This window comes from Rhopalosiphum padi, chromosome 4, assembly GCF_020882245.1.
Source record: "Rhopalosiphum padi isolate XX-2018 chromosome 4, ASM2088224v1, whole genome shotgun sequence".
Classification (NCBI taxonomy): Eukaryota; Metazoa; Arthropoda; class Insecta; order Hemiptera; family Aphididae; genus Rhopalosiphum; species Rhopalosiphum padi.
The window spans coordinates 25,964,202-25,986,806 of record NC_083600.1 but is presented as its reverse complement, the minus strand read 5'-3'; the positions used below and the strand labels follow the sequence as shown (position 1 = coordinate 25,986,806).

The 22,605-nt window shown below is 28.0% G+C and overlaps 2 protein-coding genes across 5 annotated transcripts; both read right to left on the bottom strand.

The window, feature by feature from the left end:
• Positions 1-134: 134 nt before the first annotated feature.
• LOC132929777 (protein krasavietz) lies at positions 135-8,087 on the bottom strand. Its single transcript, XM_060995337.1, has 8 exons — positions 7,928-8,087; positions 4,508-4,579; positions 4,181-4,357; positions 3,807-4,111; positions 3,367-3,732; positions 2,233-2,452; positions 2,039-2,158; positions 135-625 (listed from the first exon to the last, which is right to left on the bottom strand). Exons 2-8 carry the CDS (start codon positions 4,566-4,568, stop codon positions 597-599), a joined length of 1,278 nt encoding a protein of 425 aa, XP_060851320.1. The 5' UTR covers positions 4,569-4,579; positions 7,928-8,087; the 3' UTR covers positions 135-596.
• An 8,013-nt stretch (positions 8,088-16,100) lies between these two features.
• On the bottom strand, positions 16,101-22,605 carry LOC132929905 (ubiquitin carboxyl-terminal hydrolase 8-like). 4 transcript variants are annotated; one of them, XM_060995538.1, is made up of 15 exons: positions 22,373-22,605; positions 22,170-22,274; positions 21,885-22,106; positions 20,936-21,190; positions 20,540-20,874; positions 20,266-20,480; positions 20,093-20,182; positions 19,923-20,021; positions 19,775-19,861; positions 18,708-18,938; positions 18,431-18,535; positions 18,145-18,366; positions 16,616-16,749; positions 16,370-16,558; positions 16,101-16,298 (listed from the first exon to the last, which is right to left on the bottom strand). In XM_060995538.1, the coding sequence occupies exons 2-15, from the start codon at positions 22,265-22,267 to the stop codon at positions 16,202-16,204; spliced, it is 2,379 nt and encodes a 792-aa protein (XP_060851521.1). In that variant the 5' UTR covers positions 22,268-22,274; positions 22,373-22,605; the 3' UTR covers positions 16,101-16,201. The 4 variants fall into 4 exon arrangements, with proteins under 4 accessions (XP_060851521.1, XP_060851520.1, XP_060851522.1 ...); XM_060995537.1 differs by having other exon boundaries at positions 20,081-20,182; positions 22,373-22,592; XM_060995539.1 differs by lacking the exon at positions 19,775-19,861 and having other exon boundaries at positions 20,081-20,182; positions 22,373-22,594.

Sequence of the window (22,605 nt, the reverse complement as noted above, 5' to 3'; positions counted from 1 at the left end):
AAAGTCGCCTACTTATGTGTGACAGTTTTTTTTTAATGATCAAAACATAATTGAACATACGCACATTGAAAATAATTATACATCTTGTGTAGTGTATATATGCCAAATACAACATGAAAGGCAAAAAAAAATAATTATTAAAAAATAATTTTGTTTATTAAAAAAAAAAACAACACTTATAACAGCCATACACCACTGCAATTATTACATAAATATAATATAGAGACATTAACTGAGACATTTTTTGTTGCTATGTGACCATCTTGTGTAGGCACGATAATTATTATAATATAATCTTTGAATGACTAAATTGATTAAAACTATTTTTATTTGTTTGTTCATTACTATATTATGCTCAAAAAAAAATAATAATAATAAAATAATTATAACAAATCTTTGTTTTTCACCTATAAAAAATTTAATATAATCATATACCTTGGTGTTTTTATTTATTAAAAAAAGTAATGAAACAAGTTAATAGTAGAATCCTTGGTAAGTTATGATTTTGGTCGTTGGCTGACATCTTGTGTGTTAATGCTTCTTATTTTAATTGTTTTTTTTTCCTTATTTATTTTCAGGTTGTTTTGGTTCTTAAATTAATCCTCATCTTCACCAGACTCAGATTCTAAAACAAAAATGATTAACTTGTATAAGTACTAAATACTTTAAGCAAAATCTACCATTTATCTAGAAGAAAAAGAAGATTATTGTGTCATTGAAAGTTATTAATCTAGATTTTGATAATAATAACATATGTTAATGTTGTCATGTGCAATTATTAAAATATAATTTTTATAAATTAGAGTAGTTTATTATTTATATTAATATAAATTATAAGTAAAAATGTGATATAATGAAATTATATGAACACTAGAGGGTGGAACTCAGACGAAAATGTGTGAGCACCGAAGGCAACTGTTCATTTTCTATATAATATTCCTCTGTTAAGCATTTGATCCATTGCAATATTGAACATAGGCATCACCAAGACAGAGGTTATAATAACTATAACTTATGGAAAAATTGACAGTAATTAATTGAATAAAATGGTATGTTTATTGAGATTGTATGAACATAAGAGGGTGGAACTCAGACGAAGGTGTGTGAGCACCGAAGGCAACTGTTCATTTATTTAATAATATTCCTCTGTTAAGCATTTGATCCATTGCAATATTGAACATAGGCATCACCAAGACAGAGGTTACAATAACTATAACTTATGGAAAAATTGACAGTAATTAATTGAATAAAATGGTAGGTTTAATGAGATTGTATGAACATAAGAGGGTGGAACTCAGACGAAGGTGTGTGAGCACCGAAGGCAACTGTTCATTTATTTAATAATATTCCTCTGTTAAGCATTTGATCCATTGCAATATTGAACATAGGCATCACCAAGACAGAGGTTATAATAACTATAACTTATGGAAAAATTGACAGTAATTAATTGAATAAAATGGTAGGTTTAATGAGATTGTATGAACATAAGAGGGTGGAACTCAGACGAAGGTGTGTGAGCACCGAAGGCAACTGTTCATTTATTTAATAATATTCCTCTGTTAAGCATTTGATCCATTGCAATATTGAACATAGGCATCACCAAGACAGAGGTTATAATAACTATAACTTATGGAAAAATTGACAGTAATTATTTGAATAAAAATGGTATGTTTATTGATATTGTATGAACATAAGAGGGTGGAACTCAGACGAAGGTGTGTGAGCACCGAAGGCAACTGTTCATTTATTTAATAATATTCCTCTGTTAAGCATTTGATCCATTGCAATATTGAACATAGGCATCACCAAGACAGAGGTTCAAAAGACCAGTCTTGTTTTATTTAGATACTTAAAACAATTGCTGTTATTAATTCTACATTCAAAAACTTACAACTTAGTAAGTAGGGTTATTAACTGTGGCTTATAACATAATTTGCCTTTAATATCATTGAACAGATAGGCAGACATCACTATCAATGAGGGTGGTAGAAAAATAACTGTCATATTTAGTATGAAATTAGTTGTATTTGATATTTACCTTCCTCGGCATTCTGTAGCCATTCAATGAATTTTTTCATTTGTTCCAAAAATGTTGTTTTACCCTTAGAATGTCCTTCCTTGTACCATTTCAAAATTACTTCTTCAGTCAACACATCAGCTATAAAATAATATTATTTAAATTTAAAAAAAATAATTTTTAAATAATTATACAATTCAGTAACAATTAAATACTTTTATAGAAGAGTAAAATTATTTTTTGGAAGACTCTCATGAAATTCATATTTTCGTAGCAATATTCTTGAACCTTGAGCATGAGTGCCAATTCAGAACGTGCAGTAGTTGAGAAAGCAGAAAACAGTGGTGAATATTGCTTCAAATGTTTAAGTGCCTGGTCTGCTAGAAGTTCTTCTTTTTTGTTCCACTCAACTTGTGTCATTACAACTGTCCATACCTGTAAAACAAATAATTTCTTTCTTGGTTAAACTTAATTTAGCAAACAATAAACTAGACTTTTTTGATAAAAATATTAAAAGAAATCATTTGAAATTCCTGTCCTTAATTCAAAAGTCAATCTGTCTGGTCTATTAAACTTTCAGCTAAATCAATTTTTTTTTTTTTTTCGTATGGCGTATTCAGTTCGGGAGTAAGCCCGGCGCCTGATTGGCAGAATTTTTAATGGGGCACCCGTAGGTTTCTGCCATGCCCCGGGGTGGGGGGATGGCAGCACTTGTTCTCCGGACACCGTGACTTACCCGGAGAAAAATGCCGCCCAGTGGCCGAGGATCGAACCGGATCCAGCTGCTCCGCAGCCGACGAATTAGACCGCTCGGCCACCCCGTCCCCCGGCTAAATCAATGAACTAATTTTAATGAAATTTAATAGATAGATTAGACCAGTGATGCCCAACTTTTTTTGTTCGGCGTGTCACTTAGGTAAACAATATCTCCAAGCGGGCCACCAAATATAAAATAACAAATAATCCCAATCTTAATCTAATAATATAATTTTATTATACGTAATAAGTATACAATATATATATATATGGTGTATATCTAATCTTTTATTGACTATCGAAAAGATCATGGATTGAAGTATACATTATAATATATACATACAATGATAAATATATCAACAAATGAAAAAAAAAATAATTTATAAATTTGTGACAGCTACACAGACCACAGGTTGGGCACCACTAGGTTCATTAGAGAATGACTAGTTAGTCACAAAAAGAACTCAAACAGAACAAAAAGTTGTGACCTTGAAAGTTTGTAGTAGTGTGTTGTACATTTTACAAACAGTACTAATGTGTAGTGTTAATTTTACTCATATCAGATATTAAACTTAGAAATAAATAATAATTACCAAAACAATAATTTCATGTTCAGGAATGTCATGCTTAGAAGACAATTCTTTAATATTTGAAATAATCTCTTTCATATTTTTGTTGTCATTAAAGTCATCATTTAGCTGAATTTCCAAGTTGCGTTTAGCTTCCTGACTGGCCTGAGCTAAATGTAACTTAACCACATCACTCAATCCCTTTTCTTCAAACTGTGCACGGAGATTTTCTTCAGTACGTTTGTTGGGAGGCAAGAAATCCATCAACCGACCTTCGAGTCCTCCTTTTTTCAATACGGTTAGTAGATGGGCATTGCCTACCTCTTGTTTATATGTCACAAATAGTTCAATGAGAAACTCTAATGCCAACCCATCTTTAATCAAATGCTCCTAAAAAATGTATTTATATTATAATTATCAGTCAAATAAAATAATTATCTAGGTACATTATAATGAAAACATACATTAGTAAGTACTTGAAGAACAGTAGGTGGGATTGAACCATTAGAAATCCACAATGTAGTCATACGTGCAAGTTTAATACGTTCAATGTCACTAAAACCTTTAATGAACAGCAATATTTTTTTCATCTCCTCCTCGAACATTTTCTCCAAATATTTATATCGGCGCATGAGTTTGATGAACACCTGTTCATAGTTTCGCATAGATACCATGTCCTCGGGCGCCTCAAAAACACATGCATTGGTCTTCCATAATTTGTCTCCATCCTGAGATATTGATCCATCTTGTGATATGGATCCTCCCGGAACTAAAAAAAATTGTAATAAATAATGTGGTCAATGAAAACTTGAAACAGAAAATATTAAAATAATCTCACCTAAAAGACCTCCAGCAATCAGTATATCAAAGAGGACTTCACCGTAACGGCGATAATCAACTTTAGAACCAGCTTGATCAAGGAATTTCCAAATTGCTTCTAGGTCAGTGCCGGCACCATTGAGGCCCCCAAGGATGTAGTCCCGGAAGCCGAAAGGATCGTATTTTTCTTTTTCATCTTAAAAATAAATAAAATAAAATTAATAAATATTTAACCAAGTAATAAAAATGTTCAGTTTTTGTAACCAATAATTACACTACTTCCAGAAATATATCTTAGGTATATTAAATAAAAGCAATTAAAAATTAACCTAGAAAACATGTTTACCTCTTTTTCTGGTCTTGATGCGTTGACCTGACAGTACCGGTTTTTCTGTTTTTTGACTCATACAACAACTCGCTGAAAAATATTTATGTTTTAATGAAACAAATTATTATAACAATTATAACTAATTAAAAATCTAGTATATAGTGTATTATTCTTTTGCTGGTCAACAGCAGTATGTTGCATATAAGCTACTGTGTAGAGGATGAACAAAGAAATTTCAATTGAAAGGAAAAATGTATTTCATCCATATATGCATGGAATACAAAAGTATAAATCCAAATAGAAATAACTTTTAAAGTTTAAAAGATTAATAAAAGTATACATACATTTAAAAAGTGTTAAATTCAATGTTTAGAATATTTTGTGATAGCTTGTTTTTGTTTAATTACCTAGGCATTAAAAATTGGTAAATATTTTTTATTTATTCACAAGGACATTAGAAAAATGTGTTGATTGAAATGGAAATTAGATAATTATTGTTTCTAGTATACGAACAGATTGTTGATGATTGGTAATCAATTCATCAGAAAAAATAAGATTTTCATGTCATGATTTCATCTAAGTAACATTAAGCTTATACTATTTTTTTTTTTTGCATACATGACCCAACGATATAATTGCATATTGAAGTTAAATTATTAATATTTAATTACATTGAAAAAATTATTTGAGTTTCAGTAGTTACTAAATTAAGTGCTTAAGAATTTGAGCTCTACCTATAAGTAAAATAATAACTCATAATAAGCACCTATTCTTTCATGAATATGTGTTTAGTCATACAATATTTAAAATTTTTCTTTAAAAACCTAAATTTTTTAGCACATAGACAATTGTAAAAAAAAAGGTTATGCATCAAACACTTATAAAAAGTTAAATGAAATGTTTTACTCTTTGTACCTAATTTTAATAGAAAAAATAAATACCATCTTAATATTTTATAATTGATAAATACATTATAATGGTAAGGTTATACCAGAGAAATAAAATAGGAACACAAATCTATAACTTTCCTAATAAATATATCGATATTAATCCATATTATTAATACAGCACTTAAAGTACTAAAATTATACATTTAATTTAAATCAATTATAAATTTAAGTACAAGTAATGGAATACAACAATACTTTTAGTTTTATAATTAAATTAATTGTCACACATATGTGGGTCAATTTTTAATTATAATAAGTAGAAATATATTTTATAATTTAGTTTAAGTAAACAAAAATCATGGATAAATATTGAGTTATTTACTATGGGATATGAATTATTTCGTAAATTTGTTTTTTCATAGTCAAACTGCAAGTATTTATTTTAATATTAATATTATGTATATCATCTTAATTGTTTAGAATTGAAAATCCACAGAATGTTGATTAATATTTATACATTTATATCAGTTTTTTTTTTTGCACAACACTGTTTCATACCAATTAAATATTATTTTATTTATATGTGGGTATCTAAAATCTATTTATTGGCATATTTAACGTTTTTCATCAGGAAGAATATCAAATAAACAGTTGGTACTAACTGCGATAAAATGTTGAATGATTAACAAGTAAAATATAAATGTAGTTGAAAAATTTTCACTGATTAAACACAAAAAACAATGATAAATCTTTTTATTTTTGTTTTAAAACAAGAATAAAAGGTATATTATATAGTCTGTCTCACGAAAGAACGGTACTGTTTCGCGCATGTAGACTGAGGCACAATCTGGTGTCAAGTGTTTACTCCCTATCACGACTGCTGCCAAACGCCGACGATCGTGGTACTAGCGGAGTGGAGATGCGCAAGAAAAACTGAATTTTGTCAAGACACGGTACCGTTCTTTCGTAAGGCAGACTATAGAAATACATTTATTTAAACTAATGCATAACATAAATCAAAAATGTCTACTCTGAACTCGCTTCCACTTTATACAAAATTTTACTCAAACACGTTGGCCCACTCAAATCTATCCTCTCTTGCTATCCTAGATAGGACTTCTCAATGATTAAATCTTAATTAGTCAAGCGATATCTTAAAGGCATAGTTTTTGGTTTAAAGTACTAAAAAAATTTTAAATTAAAAAAACTCATTCAAGCTGAAGTAGCATTACTGAACTGAGCCCGCTTCACTCAAGCCATCAAGCCTTGTTAAAATATGTTATATATATTGCTTATTGTATTTTTGCTATATACAGATTGTAAATATTCGTTTTAATAAAAAAAAAAAAAAAAAACATAAAGCAAGCCTTTAGATAGTCAAACATTTTAATCAATGTTTTACTTAGAAATTTCAATAAACTAGGTGTAATCTATTTGTTTATAATTCGTAGGCATGTATCAACATATATGTATCTATACAAGCCAAACATAATCATACATGCCTAATTTAAAACAAAAGATTAGTCTAAAATACTTAAAAATCATGACTCATAGCAGTAAGTAATTATAAAAATACTCAAGATTTTAGAATGAATAATCTTATGCTATTATTCTATATATTGACTAAAAACTGATTATCATAACTGTGATTTCAAATTAAACCCATTATAATGGTATTTTAAGATTGCACATTGAAAGGACTCTGTAGTGAGGGTCAGCGAATAAGATTGGACAGTCAACAGGTAGGATGATATAATCAAGAATAAAAAGAGCACCTACACTATGAGTATGGGTAACGAAGTAACGGAATACAATAAGTTATTTTAGGCACATGCCATACCAGCGTCCAGCAAAATGGAGTGGAAAAATGATACCCATTGTTAGTGGGCACACACATTATGTCTGGAGATCAAAATGACGCTGCCGTAGAGTATCCGGCGCTTAGGACAGTAAGAGCAGTGAATCCCTCAAAATTGACCCGTTGAAAAACTGTGGGTACGACTAAGTAGGTTATACCTATGTTATAACCAGCCGGGGTAAAATTAAGCTTCATTGGGGTGGTCGAGGGGTAACGTTACGCGCACATGACCATGTGACTGACGCATTCGTCACACCATTTTGATCGCCCTAGGCGCCATTCCGGCATACGCGGAACGGAAAAAGAAGTTCAAAGAAACTGAAAACGATGTCAAGGCCGTACGAGGGCGAACTCGGTAGCAAGAAACGACGGATTTCCGTGGCCATTGCCCAACGGTCATCACGCACGCACGCGCACAAAGAAGTACGCGTACTCACCCGATATGCAAACACGATAGAATGAGCGAGGAAAAAATGTTACGTGCGCTCGATGGCCGCCATTGGTGTCGTGCGAACACGAAAACGGACGCAACCGACAACCGCCGCGTCAGGGGGGGGCCGCCGCAACATCGAAATGGCCGTTCGTTCGTTCGGTCGGCACGACGAACCGACGGCAATGTTGCATCGGTCGGCCGGCCGTGTCGATCAAAACGTTTTAAAGTTTTAAAAGCAGTCTCTACTTGGTACTTACAGATTAACCTGTTGTCGACGCACGGATGTAGTTGAAACGGCGTGAAACGATCGAAAACGGACGCGAAACGAACAACGGGACAACGACCGGACTGGTAATGATCGTGCGTAAAATTGTGTGCGTCGTACTGTTTTTCGTTCGTTCCTGGTCGTCGTTGGTTGGCTACACATCTCGGTGGTCGCGGTACCGCGGGGCGGGGTGGCGGAAGTCTCCGCGCGGCCGTTTATAGGTGGACGGTGTTTAGGCGGCGCGGGAAGTGATGCTCCAAGCCCGAAAACCGCCGAACTTTCTAACCGAAAATCCCTTTTTCTAGAGAAATTGTCGTCAGCCAGTAATCCCGTGCTGTGGACCCTGGCTGTTTCGGCCAAACGTCCAAAAATTTTCTGAAAAAAAATTTCCACGCGCAGTATGTCCAGGTATCGCGACGGTTGCCGCGCCTGCCTGTGTTCGAAAACGGCACACGGTAACCACGGGTTGTACTCACGGTATTTAATATTTATTGTACCGTCATCGTGTCGTACCTCACCGATCGGCAATCGCCGAAACTGGTGAAACTGTTGTGAGTTGTGACGTCGGGCCTCCTCGTCTGTTGACGCCTGACGGTCGTCCGATGAATCGCATGCTTCGTGTCTCGTCAACCTGCACTTACAGCTCATTTGATAATACAGATACAGTAGAACTAGAACATGACAAAATGTATTTTAAAATATTTTGTCATGCAGTAGAAGTAGTAGAACATAGAACCTCGTTGGACCTTATTAGACCAGACAGCTTATTAAGGCTGTTTTCATATTTATTTTATTCTAAAATACAAGTTTTAACAAGTTCTACAAATTTTCTACATGTTATCGCGATTAAATTCCAATTAAATATTGTCATTCGCGTTTTTCTTTATTCGCTTTTCGCCTAGTACTATGTGTGTGTGTATCTTGTATATTATAATTTATAATTCATATTCTTAAATCTATAATACCTAAACGTCTTTTAATTATTTTGTTTTACTAGGACTTGCATTAAAATGGACAACCTAGAACCCCAATTAGTCCGAATTAATGAGGTTCTACTGTAATTTTTTTATACATATTATTATTTATTATTATTATTATCATCGTTCCCTTCTTCCACCACCACATTAACACGTACACGTCATAATATGTTGCTTACCGACGACATAATAATTCATATACGTGTTCCGTTCCAATCCGCCAATGTGTAATATCTATGCTATTAAACTTTAATATTAAGCTCCTAAAACATCATACAATTTCGGAAAATACGTTTTTTGAATCTTTATAGTTTGGAAACGATAAAATTGGAATGTACACACCTTGAAACTACTATTTCGGAAAAGACGTTTTTTGAAACTATTTATTTTTGAATCTTTATAATTTGGAAACGATAAAATTGGAATGTACACACCTTGAAACTAATATTTAAGAAAAGACGTTTTTTGAAACTATTTATTTTTATTTTTTATCTTTATAATTTGGAATAAATTACATAAATAAATAAATTAATTAAATTAAATTAAATCAATAAGATTCTATAATTAGTTTAAATAAATAAATAATAATATTCTCACACAACTTGTATTTTTTAGTATATCGTATTTGTGGGTAAATAGAAACAGGTTTACACCTTTCAGATGTTACGAGTATATCTGGATCTAAAATTCTAAAATATGTACAACGCTGTGAATTACATCAAAATTTGGGTCTCGCCGTGTACTACATGATAGACATTTCAATGATTACCCAACTATAAAATTTGATTTTATAAATTTTCATATAATTTGTTATTCAACCGTAATGCGGACAATGCGGTTGAATAGAAACAAATATTTGATTTTTTTTAAAAAAACCGTTCAAATTAGTCAAAATACTACCGTAATACATGAACTATAAATTAAAAGACTTACTTATTTAGATATTATTACTACTAAAGCAACAGGACACTACACTATAAATATTTATAGTACCTTTAAATTTATAGGTGCCTATAGGTCAAACCCCTGCCATTACAAAAAAAAATATATAATACTATTTACTAATTATTGATGTATCTACTCAATATTTTTTTTTTTCAAAACCCCCCTTCATCACGAAATCCTAAGCATGATCCTCATCAGAACTGGAACCAAATGGTAGATCAAAATATCTAAATTTATTTTAAAAAAGAAAATTATAAGTGATAATTTACAGTAGGCAAACATAAAATGGTCTTCTTTTAATAATATTAAGTTGTAAATTATTATATTAAATTATAAAATATTCAGTAATTAACTAAATGTTTAAAACTATACAAGTAACAAGTATACAACCGAAAATAATAATTTTATTATGGAATAATTTGGATTATCCCATGTACTACTTCCTTACCCCACCAAACATGACCATTTGGTATAAGCAGCTATTACGTTCCCTGTATTTTTATTTTTATTTATAGATTTACTTATTTAAATATAGGTAAATAAGTGGTATTTTCAGCTATTCTAAATGTCAAATGATAATAATAATATTAGTTATAACTTATAATATTCGTTGGTTTCGATCGTCGGTTACATCCGGGAATACTCGGTAAAATGTCCCCTGAACTTCCAACACACGATCGTTCAAATCTGTTATGTAAGCATTGTTTTTTTTAAGCTAATAACACCTTTTTTCTAGCCTTTTCGGCACTGCCTAATATTTTTTTTATTGCTTTTCAAATCTTTTTTTTTACATTTATAATTATTTATTGTGAGGTGACCAAATTTAAAATAAATGTATATAAATTCGAACCAAAAAAGTAATTCGTCAAATAACATACATTCATTAGCTAAAATTGAGTGGTCCGCGTACAAATCGTATAATTACTAAAATTGTTACAGACTACTATACTACATACACTAATAATAGTGACGTTATTCACGTTAGATATAAAAAAAGCGACTGACATAGACCACTCGTCGTTAATCGTTATCGTCAATTATCCTACACTTTCTATTTTTAAACTATATTATTAAAATGTTAACAACACTCGATGTATATGCTGTGGAGGTTGAGGGGTTATAACCCCTTCCGAAATTTTTCTGAGGCCTAGTATAATGGGGAATAGTAAGTTCCTATACACGACGGGAAAAATAACATAATAATAATATGTATATATGATATATAATATATAAATGAGATATTCTGTATCAAAATACATTGAAGTGCCACAGCCCCAACAGGCGCTATCAATATAATATAAATATATAATAATTTAAATTTGTTATTGAAACTTTATATACTAACCTACTAACCTTTAATATATAACTTTTTTTGAAATTCTCAAACTTTTTCAAGTAAATACGTATATTAAAATAAGAACATTAAGAACCACAAATAGTAATACAAAACCAAAAATCAGTAAAAAATACGCCGAAAAAAAAGATTTCATAAATGAAAAATTTTCAGATTACACAACAAACAAAATTAATCAATGCGATTATGTTAAATTTTTTAAGTTATAGAAATAAACCTCATAAAATATAAAATGTTGCATTATGCAATTTTTGTTATATTTTTTAATCATTATATTATATTTATTCGTGAAAATGCGATATGCGATTTTTATTATATTTTTTAATCATCATATATTTATTTTTGAAAAGTCTTATATACTTATTTAATTGTGTATATACATATTATGTACCCTTTTCCGCTGTGTAGGAATTAACGGGCAACGTGGAATTGGTTCCCGGGTCAATTAATTGTGTACGAATTGGTTCCCGAAAAAAAAACTTTCCAGTATACAACTATTCGAATTGGTTCCCGAATAAAATTACTTATCAGTTATCAGTCTACAACTCATTGTTACAAGATACGTATATGTATACGATTATGTTGAGTTGATGGCTATAAAACCAGTACACGAAAAACTTAATACAGTTTTTGATTATGTACTTGAAAATTATATTGAAAATGATAGTGATTTTTTACCAAAACTTGGGCAGATTTTTCAGGCACTTCAGAACGAACAACAAACTGTTGCCAATCGTTTCATGGAAAACTGAATTCTAGATTTTATTCTGTCCACTCAAATATTTTTTTATTGATCGAACAATTAAAAGCAGTGCAGTGTGAAACATATATAAAGCAAAGAAGCTCACTTAAATTAAAGTCGAAAAAAATTGTTGAAAAAGAAAAGTTTATTGATGAAAATATTAAAAAATTAAGACGGCTAAATTTCGAACATACAGTTCGTTAAAAATGTGTGTTGTAAATTCATACCACACTAATTTGTTTCTAATATTATTTACCTATTTTGACTTATTATTACATTATTATTACTTATTTATTACAACCACAATTATTATTATTGACAAATACGTATGTAGCGTATATTATGTATATATTAATTATTAATATATTATACTGAGCAACATTTTTAACCATACATATGCATAACTTGATAGCTTAGTTGATTAATTGCATTATATTAAATATAATTTTTATAACAATAAATAATACCTAACGATAATTATAGTTATTATATTTTGTTTAACAAAATTACAGAAAGAAACTAATCACGAGTAAAAAAGAAATTATGAGTTTTTTTAAATAATTGTTTGGATGTAAGACTAAAAGTAAAGAACATTTATGTTATATACGACGACGCATAACATAAATAATTGTATCATATGTATATATACTATTATACCTTTCTACATTCTTTAAATTAATTTTTTTTAGTCTTTTTTAAGTTGTGCTGCAGAGTGCAGACTGCAGTGAGGAGCAGCTTCCGGTGGTATTGTATATACTATATAGCATCCCACACCAGAAACTTCACATTAAGGACCTTTTACCTATGTTTTATCACATAAAATAAATAGATATAGTTTCATAAAATATTTATATATTTTTTTCATTTATTATTTTTAAAATATTTCAGCACATTATGCGTTATTACAATTTCGATTAATTTTTATATTAATTATATTAATGATAATAATTCATAATAATTCAATATTAATAACACTGGTAATAATAATAATGTAGTAAGTATATGTATTTATAATAATGATGATGATGATGATGATAATAGCGTTTGTTTATTTAGGATTATTCATCATCTTCTGATGAGAGCTCCTCAGTGTCTGTTAGGAGGATGTCTTGGCCGTCTTGGAGCAGTTAAGGTCACAGTTGTCTATTTCGGGTTTTGTTTCCTAGTTGGTAATAGTTGGCTCACATCGTGGAAGAATGCCCAGTACGCAACTTACCAGGCGGAATGAAACACCCCAACAAGGTTACAGCAGTGGCAACAAAATGGCTGACCAATCTGGATATTAGAGTCTAAGACCACACAAATAGTATCCCGACTCACCATCCGGTTGTTCTTATATATATTTTATATTATTTTATCTATATTTAATTTAACTAACTACTACTACTACTGTTTGATGTTTTCTTATCAAAATTTTACATCTATATTTTATATTTCTTATTGTAATATTTGTTGTTGCTATAGTATTAACTAATTTTAATAATTAAAATTAGTGTTGGATTAAACCATACGAGAAATAATAATAATAGTTGGCTTTGTCCGAGTCTTTAAGCTTGGCGTGGAAGTCTACATCGAGTGTCGAGTGTAAATTCAGATAATTATTAGGGATATTGAAGTGCCCTTGTGGATCTGGTGATTTCTCATAAACCATGGTGGTTTTAAGCTTATCCTAAGAAATTTATTTTGGAGTTAAGATTTTTTTTTTAATTTTAGTTGGTGAGGCTATTGCCCAAACAGGGTGGACGAACGTTACGATTATTGATTATATTGAGGTATTTAATAGGAGAAGTGATGATTTGATTTACAGTGTTGATTTATAGTCGATTAAAGGGTAGATAATTATCATGTTTGTAGGTATAGCCCTAAGCCCTGTACGAGTTTTTTGTTTATATGAATGTTCCAAGTAAGTTTTTCATCTAGATAGACACCTATGACCTATAGATAATTGACTGTATCATCTTTTTTGTTCCATTGAATGATTGGTTGTTTATGTGAATGTGTTTGGGATCATTATATCTTTTTAGGGTGAATATTTTAATCTCCCTTTTAGACTTTTAGTTGGATTTAGGTTCATCTTCCATTTTTTTAACCAGGTAGTTATTTCATTTAATGATAATTGTAGTATTTGAATTGATGAATATTGACCTCAATAGAGTATTATGTAAAAATTATAAAATTGTTTGTTTTAATTTTTTTAATAAAAGGGGGAGAAATCCACAGCTGATTTAGGGGGTGGGCTAAGCCCCCAATTTGCACCTCTGTGCTATGGTAGATACCTAGGTAGAGGTGGGTACTATTGTTACTTGTTAGTATATTTACTATTTAGTACTTAAATTTAATACCTACCTATTATTTGTGAAAATTAAAAATTGTATTAATAGGGAAAAACAATAACAAAGAAAAAATTAAAAATCGTATAAAAAAAAAATATATGTAATATAATATATTTGTTTTATTTTCTTAAAATAATAAAATTAATAAAAGTCAATTTAGTTTACATTTCCCAAGGCAATTCTATAATAGTTTCAAGTTTGGCTAATATATAAATTCGCCTACATTTCCCATCGAAATTAGGAAGAATAATTGTAGAAGATACTAATTAATACTTATCAGTTATCAATGCACATGTTATACGATAGTCCATTTTAGCTGTTTACTGTTAGAATTATGGCTAAATCCAGTAAATCCTAAATGTTATATATAGGTATACTATTTAGATATGGTTAAAATGTTCGTTAATTATAAATACAGATTAAAGGCAATAGAGATGATTCATTAATCATTAATCATTTAATCTAATTGCTGTATTGCTGTAACACAATAATACAATTATAATGGCATATAATAAAAATTATAATTTATAATAGTAATAAACTAATAAACAATATACTTCAATCGGTAAAGTGCGCATAAGCCATAAATAGTAGGTATTATGCAATTTATTAAATTATAAGGTTTTCTACTACAACGACGGCCATGATAACGAAAAAAAAATGAATACAATATTACAATTACAATAAATATAAAATATGTTCGAAATTTTTTGCAGTTAAGATACTTAGATATTATATACTATAGCACAGAACAATAATAATATGATAAAGATAATAATAATCTATAAAGACGCAGTAAAGAATACAATACTACACTACGTAAGCACTGCGGTCGCATTTAATATTAATGAAATAATGATTAATAACATTATGACGTGTGATGTGTCTATCCATTCGAGTATTTGGCCATTCCGTTCTTCGTATGGTGTCTTATGGTGTGTGCAGTGTGCCTACTGGCTACTGCCTAGTGAAAACAATACAATATCATGACAAAATATATTTTGTCATGTTCAATATATTGTTCAATAACATATTCGATAGGTGATAGACTGATAGGTATAAGTACTTATCAGTTATCGTATTTTCAGCACACTTTCAAAGTTTCAAATATTTAAATCGGCTAGGAATTTAATGATTTTTGTTATGAAGAATAACTATTTTTGTGTAATTTATATTATATGTATGATACTTTTTTTGTTTTCATTTGAGTATTTGACCACCACCAGACAGTGGGTATGTTATAAAGTATCTAAATTCAGCTTCTACAACTGTATTAGCGTATTGCTATTATTATCACTATTACTACTAAAAGACAAAAGTTACAACTATGAATAATAATAAATTATTTTTATATCAAGGACGTGCAATTTTTGGCTATTTAATTTTGTTTACATTTCTAATAGACATGGCTTAATTTTGTCACAAAGTACAGTATACTTAACTTGAATTTTAGTATATAGGTAGGTAAGTATGGACTACTGTTATTAACACTATACTGTGTTATTAATTAGTATTAATATAATTTTATAGAAAAATTAATACAAGATCTTTTAAAGTACAAAAAAACTTGTATTTGGTTATGTTAGGATTTTAGGAAGGAGAAATGATAATATGTATTATGTATAATTTAATTTAACTGTTACTTAACTAATTTATTATTTAGAATTCAATTATTTTTTAACCAATTGTCAAAAAAGCATAGGACATGGTAATTAAACTAAAATTGTTGTATACAAATTGTAAAAAAATAAAAGTTATTTATAAATAAATAATTTAGTATAGGTAGTGTGAAATATCAACAAATCAACATCTAATAACAAAAATAAATATAAGTCGTATTAAAATACTTATTTGTGTACAAAACACAAACAAAACTATACATACATGATACATGTTAGTTTTATTAATTCAAAAATTAATTTTTCCTACAATAAAATAAAATATAAGCTTCTGAAGAACAAATAGTTGAAGAATCAATTTCATACACCCGTATGTCATCAAATTTATACCATCTGTAAAATAAATAACAGATTGTTTATTAGTTTATACAAAATATTTAAAATCTAAATAACTAAATGATTACTTGTTTATTGACTTTTTAAGACAACTAGCTGTATAATGCCCACCATCAAGTGATCCAGAATGATTTGATACACCATATAAACAGTACTTCCAATTACGGTGTTCTAATCCATTAATAAAATTTGACATATCTAGATCTGTTTTAGAGAATTCAACATTTGAATTCTTTTTGTACCCATTGCTTGAAAATCTAAATAATTAAATAATCAGTATAATTTTATTTCTTATAAAAAAAATCAAAAAATACCTTTTCAAATGTATAATTAAATATGGAGGTAGCCTCATTATGTCTAATTTTTTTGTAGCATCTCTGCTGCGTTTACATCTAGGACAATGCCAACCACATATTGATTCACCATTCAAGTATAACTGTAGGCAATCCTAAAAACATATATAATCATATCTTAATTTTATTAGCCACAAACATAATATAATATTACTTTAATTATTTGAATAGTTGTACATTTAAATATTTTAACATTAAGAAAGTTTATGGGTTAATAATGTATTACATCAAAACAGAGGATAGGACACTTGCATTTTTGGATTGATTAAAAAAAGGCGGGCAAGTGGGTATCGGTCTGTTGTATAGTAGAGATGGAGAGTAGGTCACTGGTCACTATATCGGATGTGTTAATGAATGCAATGACGGGTATCATTGTATATGAAAAATGATTCTGAACGGAGATGATTTGTCAGTCAATGATAATTAGTAACATATATTATATTATTATCTATATTTAAATTGTAATATATTGTTATTTTATGTGATTTTGTAGAAAATTAAATTTCATACCCTCATAAAATTTTTTCTATATTGACGTTAGAATTTTTTTTACAGTTACTTGAAAGAAAACTTATGAATAACCTTATATTGGGTTTTTGAACCTTAGGTATAAATCATAAAAATTTTATAAATTTTCATTTTCAAAATTTCTTTTATAGTCATTTCAAAAAAAAAACTTAGAAAAGTTGAAAATTTCAATTGTCTATAAGTAGCTTAAAAACGGTCAAAAATATTTTGAAAATTTAATCATAAATAAATAACGCTTATATAAACATTTGGTAAAAATTTCAAGTATTTACAATGATTCGTTTTTGAGTTACAGCAAAATCAAAAAATCAATTTTGTCGAAAAGTGGTTATGCGTAAAAATTCCCATTTTTCTGTTATTTTTTCAGGGTTTTTCCCGACGCTTTTGAAAACTACTGGAAATTTACTTTTGACCCCCCCCCCCCCCAAAGTACCAACTAGATGAATTTTCCTTTTCAAACAGGGACTGAAATCAAAAACCAAAGCATTATTACTACTCCAAAACGTGATGCTAGACATAAAAAAAAAAAAAAACACATCATTTTAAAATCAATACATTCATCACTGTTCAGATTTTTGCTAATTTTTAGTTTTGTTACAATTTTGAGAAAATTATTTTTTTTTTTTAAAGTTTTTACAATAATGTTTGTTTTATAATCACAATTTAATACTTTTCTTAAGACATAATAAGCAACTTTTTAAATGGTTATAAAAATAGTTTGTAACTGAATTTCATATCAAAGCACATATTTTAGAATATTACATTTTTAATTAAAATAAATTTAAAAAAAAGTAATTTTTCTTATAGCATATTATTTGGAAAGTAATTAAATTTGTTCAATGTTTTATTAAAATCAAAATACAAACATGATGTTACAAAATGTTTCATGTTATTCAGATATTTTATAACTTATAATAGATAAAATAAAAAATATAATTATGAATATTAAGAATAATACTTACTGAAAGAGTGCATTTGTTACTCTCAGATGGCAATGGTAGACTAAGACTTGAAAATGGTTCGAAAGTAACAGACTTTTCAAAACATGTGTCACAAGATACTGTTGACTTTTGCTGACCATAAAAAAGTTGTTGAATAATAGAATTGTTTGCTTTCGTCCAATGTCCCCAATCTTCTTCACCTGTTTCTTTTGAAGCACCTAAAATAATCCTATTGTCCTCTGGCTAAAACATAGATAATATAAATTATAAAACAATTATGACAATAATTTAAGTGATATTATTTTACTTGATTTAAATCGTCGTGAAGCCAATCCAAGAGAATAGTTAAAAACTCGTGAGAGTCTTGTTGATCATAGTGTTTAAACATATCTTTATATTCTCCAATACTATCCTAAATTTTTTTGATATTTATGTAAATAAATTTGTTAATAAATTAAATTTTGTATTTTAATTTATGTAAGTTTAATATTTATGTCATTTATAAAAAAAAAAATTTAATACAAATATAAATTTTAATTGACATAATTAAATTATATGTTGTGAAATCAAATCATTTTTCTAACCTTAAATTGTTGACACTGAAAACTCCTGCCAGATTGTGACCATAAGTTTTTAATGACATTACTAAATTCTTTGGCTACTAAACCTTTTGTTCTACTTTTATGGTTCACAAATTGACTATAAATGTTCATAAAATATTTTACAAGATCTTCAGTGCTACTTAAACATTGCAGTATTGAATTCATATAACATGTATTTCCTAAATTTTGCAATCCCCGTAACCCGTCGCCTCCCTAAAATTAAAAAAAAACAAAATGTTAAAATTAATATGATGCAAGTATAATTATTGGAAATATAACTTTTACAGTATGAACCAGTAGCAGCACAAACTTGCTTTATTTATGAGACAACAAAATTTGATTGACCCACCTACAGATTTACCTCAAACTAATTTAAAGTTCAGTGTACCACAAATTCAAAATTTTAATCAGGTGTATCTCATTAAATCATTGCTAGTACAGCACGTCATGTAACTGTTATAAATATAACCCTGAATATAACCAAATCAAAATTATAGTAACTATGTCAAATTTGTAACTGAAGGATTTTTCAAAAAATTTAGATATCATTATAATATAAATATTGTTATGATAAGCGATTCTTTTGAAATAAAAAAAACAAAATTAAAATAGTTTTAATCTAAATTGTCATAAGAATCTCACTTTTTTTTGTAAATCTACATTTTTAATTTAAAATATTTTGAATCAGAATATATCTAATTGTAACTTTATATCCAAATGGTTAGAAACCAAAAACTTTAATTTATATTTTTAATCAATAAAATAAATTTAATATATTATCTGTATTAAATAGCTGTCACGAGGACATATTATCATTATTCCAAATTCCAAAGGTTAAATAATGAATACTTCTCAGTGGATGCATTTTTATAATTTTATAATGATAATAATAAAAATTGTATTTATTTCACTAGTTGGATCATAATTTGAATATATCTGGATTATAATAATGAGTGTAATACATTAGTAGAGTTACCAAATTTATCAAGTGAATAAATTATTTTTTAAGTTATTATGAATATAGTAGTTTAGAAATATGAAAGTCTTACAATGATTTTTGTTCTAGAAACTATTAGTAAATCGTCTGATGGCTTAGTGGAACGGTCTACACGTGGAATTGAATTTAAATCTAAGTCCTAAAAAAAATTATTATTTATTAAATATTTATACTAAAAAATAAAATATTAAGCATAATACTTGATTTTTGTATTCGTGTACATAAGAATCAACATTTTCCAAAAAGCTATTCTCTAGTGATAATCTTCTATTTTCTAGTTGTTCAATATTGTTTGGTAACTATAGAAACAAATAGTAGTTATAATATTTTATTAGTCTGTTTCTTAAATTTATTTTACAGAATTCAATACTTCATTATTTTCATCATCCAATTCATCATTATTTTTATATAATGGTTTAATGATCTCTGGGTTCTTAAATTGATTAATTTTAACAGGTGGCTAAAAATTATAAAATACATGTTAACATTTGTTATTTATTATAGATATTTTATTTCATATTTAGTTATCTTAATAGTTAATACCTTTGTAGATCTATCAAAAATGGGTAATTGGGGTCTGTTAATTGGGATATGAGTTAATTCTTGAGAATCTATTTCTTCCTCACTGGAATAATTATCCTTATGATCCAACTTTGATTTAATATCTGTTGTTAAACCATTATAAAGAGTTGATTTAAGTTTTAATTTGGCCAAATCATTCTGTACAGTACCTAAAGATGGATACTGAATTTGCTTATCTAATAATGAAAAAAAAAAAAATTAAGTTTAATTAAAATAAATATTGTTTATTCATTACTTTCAGATTCTTCATATTCAGGTTCTGGATCCAATTCTACATCCGAAAGAGGTCCAACATCATTATTTAATTTTGTCATATTATTTTGAGAAGTTTCCCAAGGACATAAGTGATTAAAATCTTCATATCCACCTTTGAGAAACTTTAATTTTTTGCTATTATCACAAGATGGATCCCATTTAAGTAAGGCACTTCTGAGATTAAGTAATCTTTGATCATCATCTATATCTTCTGTTCCTTGATCTAGTATTACGATATAATTATAATTGTGTCTATTTGTCCATTTGTCTTTAAATGGTTCTTCTAATTTGGATGTTAACATGGCAGGTGTTAAACTAGAAATTATAATTTTTAATTAATTTAATAGGTTATATTATAACATTATGTAATTTTTACCCTAGAACTAAGTTCTCTTTTGGTATGTTAATTACATCACAAGAATTGATTTTATTTTTATAAAAGATATCTGATGGTCTTGTATCAAGTAAACAAATCTTTTTTCTATCTGTATTTTCTAACAGATATAATAAGTTTTCATTAGTTATCGTACTTTCAAATTCAAAATTTAATTTTTCTTCAGATTGTTTTCCTTTTGGGTTAGAATGTTTAGGTAATTTGCTATTATCTTCTTCGATTGTTTTATCATTATACCTAAAATAATATTATTATTAGTTAATAAATAATAAAAGATTTAAAATATATTTCTTTATATTAATTACCTAATGATCAACATACCTAATTAGATTCTATGATTATATTAAGACATCCAATAGTAAATATTTATAAAATATTGTTTATAGGAGACCAGGATTTAAAAAGCTTGTACAAGAATTTAACACCAGATGTGTTCTACTCTACTACAAATATATCCATAAAACACTTAATTTTAATATTTATTTTTTGCCATTGAGATCATAAGTATCACAATTTTTTGAGTAATACCAAATAATAATTTAAACTAATAAATAATTGTTATTAATTTAGTGTCCAATTATTATTGTTTTGTAATAAGTAGATTCAAGATGAATCATAAAATTAATTAATACTAAAAATAGAAATTGGAAATATATTATAATACCTAAATATAAATTTTATTAGTTTTGCAATAAAATGTAAAATAAGTAAAATGTCAAGTATAAAATTTAATTAGAATAAATAATGTCATATAAAGATAGAAAAAATATGAAAAATCTAATGAATGGTATATAAGCACTAACATTTTGTTGTTAACATACATACATTTAGATGATTCATAAAATATTTTTTTCTTATTTAGGAAATTGTTTGTTTGTTTTAATAATTGATTTTTCACAATGTTATAATTAAGATCAACAGAAAATCGTACCTTTTTTCCAAACTGTCTTTAATATAGGTCAGCATATTTAAAGCTTTTTTTAAATTTTGTTTATACATACAATTGATATAAATTGTATCATCAATAAAAGTTTTTTTCATAAATTGTAGAATTTGACAATATCTCATTAAATAAATATATACAACTTCTTCATCATTATCATTATTTGCCGTCATAGCTTTTTCAAACAACATTTCAGCTTTACTTTTTAGTCTGTAAAAAATATTAATTATATGTACAAATAAACATTTGTTTTCAATTATTAGTTTTACTTACGATAATACATTCAAACCCTTTATTTTCTCTGGTATTTCTGTCATCATGTTTAAATCTTTTAAACACTTTGCAACGTAAAGGTCTTTTTTATTCCTCATGATTTGACTAAACATTATGTAAATTAACATTATTAATTGTGATAGCTTAAATTGTTATACTATTTAGATACAGTAATGTTAAAAGTATTGAAGGACATTGCTTACCTTTGGTTTTGATGAGGCGTTTTTAGGTCTTTATATATGCCCTTTAAACAATGATCTTCACTGAATTTATTTTCAGTACAGCGGTTTGTAATCTTCAAAATTAATTATTTACGAGATATCGGTGGTATTCATTTGCAAACAGACACTGAATATAATTCCAAAGAGAAGAGTGCAATAAATAATAAATATTAACTATTAAGCTTTTAAGTTTTGACATTATCAATTTTCTCAGT